The sequence below is a fragment of the Myotis davidii genome, unplaced genomic scaffold (genome assembly GCF_000327345.1).
Source record: "Myotis davidii unplaced genomic scaffold, ASM32734v1 scaffold168, whole genome shotgun sequence".
NCBI lineage: Eukaryota > Metazoa > Chordata > Mammalia > Chiroptera > Vespertilionidae > Myotis > Myotis davidii.
The window spans coordinates 4,565,970-4,574,404 of record NW_006383016.1 but is presented as its reverse complement, the minus strand read 5'-3'; the positions used below and the strand labels follow the sequence as shown (position 1 = coordinate 4,574,404).

At 35.8% G+C, this 8,435-nt stretch overlaps 1 protein-coding gene across 2 annotated transcripts in view; it reads left to right on the top strand.

The window, feature by feature from the left end:
• STK31 (serine/threonine kinase 31) overlaps positions 1-8,435 on the top strand; it is a 66,294-nt gene that overhangs the window by 42,996 nt on the left and 14,863 nt on the right. For both annotated transcript variants that reach the window (XM_006779012.2, XM_006779013.2), the window contains exons 17-22: positions 1,123-1,203; positions 2,946-3,071; positions 3,698-3,823; positions 3,991-4,077; positions 4,729-4,878; positions 6,198-6,320. In XM_006779012.2, the coding sequence (XP_006779075.1) occupies positions 1,123-1,203; positions 2,946-3,071; positions 3,698-3,823; positions 3,991-4,077; positions 4,729-4,878; positions 6,198-6,320 (693 nt within the window). The remainder of the gene's footprint in view (positions 1-1,122; positions 1,204-2,945; positions 3,072-3,697; positions 3,824-3,990; positions 4,078-4,728; positions 4,879-6,197; positions 6,321-8,435) is intronic.

Sequence of the window (8,435 nt, the reverse complement as noted above, 5' to 3'; positions counted from 1 at the left end):
TGTGGTTTATGCACTCTAGGACCCTTAATCTGAATTCTTTTTCTGTCATGTTGCATGCCTCTGTTTCACTTAGCTGCTTTTCTGGCGAGTCCCCCTCTTTTCTTTGGAATTTCTTTGTCTACTTGTTTTTGATCTCACCAACAGATCTAGATGTTGAGTCGTTTAGGGGCTGCTCCTTGGGTGGCTGTGGCTCCTCGGGCTGCAGTTGCTCCTCTGGTGGTTGTGGTAGCAGTTGCTCCTCAGTTGGCAGCAGCTCTTCTGGTGGGTGCTGTTCACAGCCGTGGTAGCTCCTCTGGCTGGTGGGGGGAGGCTTCTCACACAGCTGCTGTTCCTCAGACAGAGGGTGTGCTGATCACGAGGCTGCTGTTCCTTGGATGGGGGCTGGCTGCACGCTGCTGTTGTTCCTCTGATGTGGTGGACTGCTTGTGGGGCTACTGCTCCTTGGACTTGGCCAGGGTGATTGCAAGTCTGCTGCTCCTCGGATGGGGGTGGGCTGCTTCCCCAGCAGCTGCTCTTTGGAAGGGAGTGAGCTGCACGTGTTGCTGTTCCTCCTCTCCAGGTGTCTGGTTATGTGGCTTGCTCTCTAGCACTTTAGCCAGACAGGATAAAATTCACCTTAACAAGACATGACTCAAGGGGAACAAAGCATGAATGTACTCATGACACTGATAACCCCAATATAAGTGACCACCTGAGAAAAGAGAATTAGGGGAGAGAAAAGAGAGTACAAATGATATCTAAGAGAAAGAGAGAGAGAAAAAAGAAGAAAAAAAAAGATAGGAGAGAAAAGGAAAAGGAGAATACACACACACACACACACACACACACACATATATGGAGAAAACACCACAGAACCAATAGATAAACCAAACAAATACAAACACCAAACTCCCAGTAAAGAGGGTGGGGGCAGAATCTGTAGAGGCTGAGCTGATATACAGGAAATAAGGTTAAGAATTGGATCTGCTATATTTTTGTAGTAGAAGGCAAAATCAGTGATTATGTATCTTAGGTCATACATATATCTTGTTAGATATATAATAAGGGAAATACTGGTATATTATTTTTTCCCAAAAGCCAACATGCCACAATTGAATATATATCTATATTTTTTAAACTTAGGAGAAGCTGAATAACTTGGTACAGAAATGGTTTCCTGAGCTACCTCTGCTTCATCCTGAAATAGGATTACTTAAATATATGGTAAGCTTTGTTTCCCTTGAGAATTACTACTCTGAATACAGTGTTGAAACTAACGATGTTAAAATTGTGTGTCAGTGTTAAATTTATAATATCCATACTATAAAAATGTTTCTGATGAGTAGTTTCTGGGTATTATGAGAAATTTTTCTCAAAACTGGCTTTAATACTGGCACAGTGCATTCTAGGTGTCTTATTTTTTTTAAATGATAGCAGTTTTAGCTGCTGGCTCAAGAGTTAGACTAAAAGCAAGACACTTATAGTCATGAGAAATTTATGCCAAGTCTATCTTTTAAGTTAAAGTAGACTGGAGAAAATTGTAGAGATGTTGGTTAAGTTAGAGATGTTGATGTGGGTATAGTTTTCTAGGCTGATAGGATTCAAAGCCTGGAAAATCAGGGTACTAGACAGAAGGGCAGTGTGGAGCAGGATGGTAGACTGGCTCTTGAGGCAGAATTTGTTAACTCTGTGTTTTATTTTGCCTGGTAGTGATGGGGGGGAGGGCTAGATACGATAGTTATTCTTTTTTAAAAAAATATGTTTTTATTGATTTCAGAGAGGAAGGGAGAGGGTAAAGAGAGAAATATCAGTGATGAGAGAAAAACACTGATTGGTTGCCTCCTGCACAATCCCCACTGGGGGTCGAACCCGCAACCCAGGCATGTGTCCCTGACTGGAATTGAACCCAGGACTGCAAGCCAATGCTCCATCCATTGAGCCAAACTAGCTAGGGCACAATATTTATTCTTAAAGATTGACATTAAGTCCTTGATAATAGCTCAAATATGGGGCACCAAAGGGATATTCACATATTTGTGAACTCATAAACGTGAAGACTAAAGTTTCTTAAATTGTTAAAGAAATTACTGTAAAATCTTTGCAGATGAAAATTTAAAATAAAGTGGGGTTTTCCATGCAGTTATTTAACTATAGCTTAGAGACTATCTCATGCAGAATGGGTGAGTGAATATGTGGTGCCATGTAGGTGCCTTGAAAATTAATAAAAAAATATGCTAACCTATTTTATTGTGGAAGAATATAAAAGGTTTGAATAGGGATTATGGACTTCTTTATTGATTTTAAGAAGTTTAACTGAGATGCATACGTAGGAAACCTCTGTGGATTGATTATAGGTTGTGGATATTGACAACATTTAAGAAAAACCCAAAACAGTTTTACAGTCCTTGTTACTAAAATTGTACAATAATGAAACTTGCTTAGCCTGTGTTGTTGATATTCAAGTTTTAGTGCAAAACATTATTTCTTTTTAAAAGTAGCAGAAATAATTTAGTAGAATGAAAATATTTGAAAATCATTTTCATTCTTGAGGATACCACTTCAAACAGATGCAGAATTACTAGAATTACTTCATAGTAGTCATCATTTTTAGGCTTCTTATTCCCATTTTACAACCTCCTTTTTATTGTCACTTTAATATTTTTAGGAAACACAAGAAGTTTTACAAGTAAACATCAGGGTTCCTTGGAAGCATGTCTGGTTTATTCCAGTCTTTTCAGAGTCTGTTTTATAACTGTAGTAGCAATTAAATTGATGATGATAATACTTTGGGTTGTGGTTCAAGAGCCAGGAACTAGGAAAAAAATATGAAACTTTAAATATTTTTATTTCCTTGGGTTCTCCAGTAGGGCTAATGATGTCCACTTCAGCTAATAGCATGTAACTATGTTGATGACTTAAGTGTTGGGATTGTTTGGATTATTACTTTAACAAAAACTTGTGCCTAGAACTCTGGTGGTCTTCTTACCATGAGTTTGGAACGGGATCTTCTTGATGCTGAGCCCATGAAAGAACTTAGCAGTAAGCGTCCTTTGTTATGTTCTGAGGTTAATGGGCAGATAATTCTTTTAAAGGTAAGTTTAAGTTCTTCTGACTTGTGGGAGATTCAGAAATGTAATGGGCTGTGGTGTTACTTTTTAGGAAAGTAAAGACGCACTGTTTGTTTTCTAAATTTTATTAGTTGACCAGTTTGATGACTATGCTTCTGGTTTGATAACCAGAACTAATGTTGAATTTAAAGCTTCCCTAAGTAATATATGTTTCTTAATAGGATGCACTTACTTTCCTTTTTCAAGTGAATTTATTACATTCTATCCAGTAGCTTTAAAAATTTTTTGTTTTTCTTATACTTATCTTTGAAATGAGTTATTATAAAATTTTACCTGTTTTGCCAACTCAATCTTCTATTCTTTCATTTCTTCTCTTCATTGATCTGGGAAACTGTTATCATGATAATAGGATAATTAATTTGGCCTTAGTGGCTATGCATTGTGGATGTATATTAAGTCACAAGTAGAATTTTTCTTTCCTTTCTAAATTATAGCTTTCAAAGCAGATAAGAAGGTACTTAAAAAGTTTAAAGATAAAATTAGATGTAATTTAACTTATGTAAAAATCATGATGTTGAAGTTGGAATGATGTATCATTATAGTGGGATTTTTAATCTTGTAATTACCAGTGTCTCTCTTTTTGGTACAAGGGCTACTCTGTGGATGTTGATACAGAAGCCAGGGTGGTTCAGAGAACAGCTGCCTATCACAGAGCTTGGAGAGAAGCTAAGGAAGAGTCTGGGTTGCTACCATTGATATTCCTGTTTCTGTGTAAGGTAAAGTTCTTATACCAATCTCGCAGAAAATGTTGCATTTAAAAAAAGTTTTAGCAAGGCAACTATTCAGTCCTTTTAAAATAAAGGTATCTTGTACAATCAATATATACTAAAAATATATTGAAGAATTTTTTACTTTGAGTCTTATTTTCTCTTTTGCTTCTTAGTCAGATCCTATGGCTTATCTGATGGTCCCCTACTATCCTAGGGCAAACTTGAATGCTATTCAAGCCAGTATGCCTCTAACTTCAGAGGTAAGTAAAAAAAAAAAATCTATTTCCATGGATGTATTGAATGAGAAAATAACAGCTAATGTGTGTTGAGGGCATACTACTTGCTTTACACTATGTAAAATTTTTACTCATATTACTGTATTTGTCACATCTACCCTGTGATATGAGTTATCCCATTAAATACAGATGAAAAAATGTGAGGCTCACAGAGATTAAATGACTTGCACAATGGTCCCTTACCCAGTGGTAAAGGGCTCATGCTTAAAACTTAAGCTGTACTGTAAATTGCATAGTATATATAGCACTTGGTATTAGAAGTGTTTGAGTGACAACTTTAATTTCTGTCATAAATTTGAGTTAGTAATACCAATAAAGGACATCTTGATTTTTCCTGCCTGGTAACACTATTTCAGTCTCTTTTTCTCCCCCAGATGCCTTATGTAGTCATTATTTGTAATCTAAGTCTTTTTAGAGACTGAAGTCTTTAAGTCATGTATAGACGATGTCACCAGTTACATAATCAAAGCTTCTGTCTTTAATTCTTTCTCTGTGTTGTATTCTTATTAAAGATTCATTTGGAGGAAGCTTTACTCATTTCTGGAATAGTCTTTTAGTTACGTATTAAAATGATTTGCCTACTTCCTGACTTCTTTTGTGTGTACTTATGTATAGGAAGCTTTAAAGGTCATGAAAGGTGTTGCCCAAGGCCTGCATACATTGCACAAGGCTGACATAATTCATGGATCACTTCATCAGAACAATGTATTTGCTTTAAACCGTGAACAAGGAATTGTTGGAGATTTTGACTTCACCAAATCTGTGGTAAAATATCATGATTTTACAAATAGGTCCTAGACTTCATTTAATATTATTAAGCAGTATTTCAACACTTTTACATGATATAATTTATTGTAAGATCCTTGCCTTTAGTTTAAGTTGTGTCATGTAGTATAAGCAATTTGCTGTTATCAGCTAGATGCTAGAACAGAGTTTCTAAATTTTTTCATTACATTTTGTAACTATCAGTCTTAAGAGCAAGCTGACATTGTAGTCAGTGGCATTGACAACACTAAATATATTGTATCATCATCAAGATACATTTAATTGCTAGAAAATACACAGGGAAAGCTGGGTGGCTATTTTCTGCCTCTTGCTATTTTAAAATTAATGGGCATTTTTTAGAAACTTGGGAACCAAAGATGAAGATAGGAGGAGGAGAAGAGATAATTAACAGTAATTTGTACTAGGTGATTACTAATTATTTTTAGCTTTCCCATGACTCTGTAAGGTAGATATTATTTCCATTTTATAAGTTAATTTAGGCTCAAAGAATTAGTTAAAGCCCAAGGTCACACAGCAAATAAATGGAGAGGAGAATTGCAGCTAAGGCCTGTCTAAATCCAGGTTTCACATTCTTTTTTTTAAAAAAGATACATTTTTATTGATTTCAGAGAGGAAGGGGGAGGGAGGGAGGGAAGGAGGGAGAGAGGGAGAGAGAGTGAGAGAGAGAAAGAGAAACAGAAACATCACTCACTGATGAAAGAGAATCATTGATCAGCTGCCTCCTGCATGCTCCACGCTGGGGATTGAGCCTGCAACCCAGCATGTTCCCTGACTAGTAATGAAACCTTGATCTCCTGGTTCATAGGTAGGCACTCAGCCACTGAGCCACAGAGTGGTTCAGTCAACTAGATATCTTTTGTTCTTGTTACTAGATATCTTTTGACACATCAGAAATGGTATACTTAGAAAATGGTCAGTAAAAAAGGAAAGTACTTTGTAGACTTTCAGTTTTTTTAAAAGTTACCTAGAATATTTTAGAATTAGAAAATAGCACGTCTTCTTTACCCTTATGACATTTATTTTAAAAATGTACCAAATGTTTAAATAAGTAGTGGTTCTTAGTTTTAAATCTACTTGAGTCTACAGTGTGAAATGTAACTGAAGTCTCACCGTTAATTTCATGACATTGATTTTAGGAGCAGTTTATAATAGCAGAAATTAGGTAAAAATACTTGATAACAGAAGAGAATGAAGTATTACAAATTAGTTTTTGTTGTTGTTGAATATCTGTAGAGTACTTCACAGAGAGCCACCTCAACTGTGTTGCCTCTAAGATATTTAACCTGCTGTTTTCCTAGAGTCAGCGAGCCTCAGTGAACATGATGGTTGGTGACTTGAGTTTGATAGCACCTGAAGTGAAAATGGGAAAACCTGCTTCTCCAAGTTCTGACTTATATGCGTATGGCTGCATTTTATTGTGGGTATGTTATTTTTTTATTGAAATAGGTCATTCATTTGTGTGTGTGTGTGTGTGTGTATTTTAGTATATAAAGTGATGATTTTGTAGGGATTTTCCTCAACACAAAAAGCAGTTATAGATTTTTAGTAGAAAGTTGTTTGTTTTCCTTTTAAAAAAGTTTTATGACAAACTGTTGACATACTTTCTATCACTGATTATGTACTTTCTACAAATTGGCTTGCTATATATTTACATATCACACTGTTGTCTTAGTTTTATTAAAGTCAAGATTAACAGTGAAAGTGATTTTGTCCTATATTATCTGGAAGCAATTTATCCATATGTGGAAAATAAATGCTGAGTGAACCTTGAGTAAATATTCCTGATTTCAGTGTAAATCAGATAGCGATTTTTTTTAATTCAGGGTTTAAAACCATTCTCCTGTGAATTATGAGGGGTTAAGTATTAATCAGGGAGGGATATCTGTTCTCACTTCTGCTTACCATTGTACTAGAGGTTCTAACCCAGGGTTCTGCAAAAGGCTAGATGATAAGTATTTAAGATCTCTGTAGTATGAAAGCAGTCATAGACAGTAAGTAAACGAATGAGTGTTATGGACATTGAAATTGGAATTTCTTATAATTTTAATATGTCAAGAAATAGTAGTTTTTGCCGAAACCGGTTTGGCTCAGTGGATAGAGCGTCGGCCTGCGGACTGAAGGGTCCCAGGTTTTATTCCGGTCAAGGGCATGTACCTGGGTTGCGGGCACATCCCCAGTGGGAGATGTGCGGGAGGCAGCTGATCGATGTTTCTCTCTCATTGATGTTTCTGGCTCTCTGTCTCTCTCCCTTCCTCTCTGTTAAAATCAATAAAATATATTAAAAAAAAAGAAATAGTAGTTTTTGATTTTATTTTAAACATTAAAAAATGGCTTCCAGCCCTAACCGGTTTGGCTTAGTGGATAGAGCGTCAGCCTGCGGACTCAAGGGTCCCAGGTTTGATTCCGGTCAAGGGCATGTACCTTGGTTGCGGGCACATCCCTAGTAGGGAGTGTGCAGGAGACAGCTGATTGATGTTTCTCTCTCATCGATGTTTCTAACTCTCTATCCCTCTCCCTCCCTCTCTTTAAAAAATCAATTATATATACATATTTTTAAAAAAGAAATATCCTGTTGTTTAAAAAAAATGGCTTCCAGGCTGTAAAAAAATAAGCAGTGGAATAGCTTTGGCATGCAGGCCATAATTTGCTGATCCTGGTCTAGCCAGTGTAATAAGGCAACAAAAAGAAATAAAAAACATACTGTTTGAAATGAAAGAAGTAAAGCTGTCTTTATTATGTAGAAAATGTGTAGGAATGTACCTAAGAGCTACTAGAACTAAGAAGTTTAGTGAGGTTGCAGGAAAAAATGTCAGCATATATTAATTGTGTTTTCATGTATTAGCAAAATAAAATAGGTAATGGAAATAAATCACTTCAGCTATACACTGAAAGTTATAAAGTGTTGTTTAGAGAAATGAAAGAAGACATAAATAAGTGGAAAAATGTACCATGCTCATGGACTAGAAGACTCAATGTTGAATGGATCTGAATTCTCAAATTGGTCTACAGAGTCAATACAGTTTCAACAACAATACTTCTAGGCTTTCAGGAATTGTCAATCAAATTCTATAATTTATATGACAATACATAGGATCTGAGATAGCTAAAATAATTTTAAAACATATAATTGGAGGACTTAAACTACTTGAATTTAAGACTTAATGAAATTAAAAATCAGGAAAAGTGTGATGTTGGTGTACACTTAGACATTCAGATCAATGGGGCAGAATAGACACAGTAGGAATAGACAATTATATGTGGTTGGTTGATTAAAAATAGTATTTTTTTATTACAATTGACATACAATATTATATTAATTTCAGGTGTAAAACCCAGTTATTAGACATTTATAGAACTTAAGTGATAACCCTGATAAATCTAGTACCCATCTAACATGGTTAATACAATATTATTGACTATATTCTCTATGCTGTACTTTATATTCCCATGACTGTTGTATAACTACCACTTTGTATTTCCTAATCCCTACACCTTTTTTCACCCATTCCCTCACCCCCCCCCCCCCACCTCGTCTC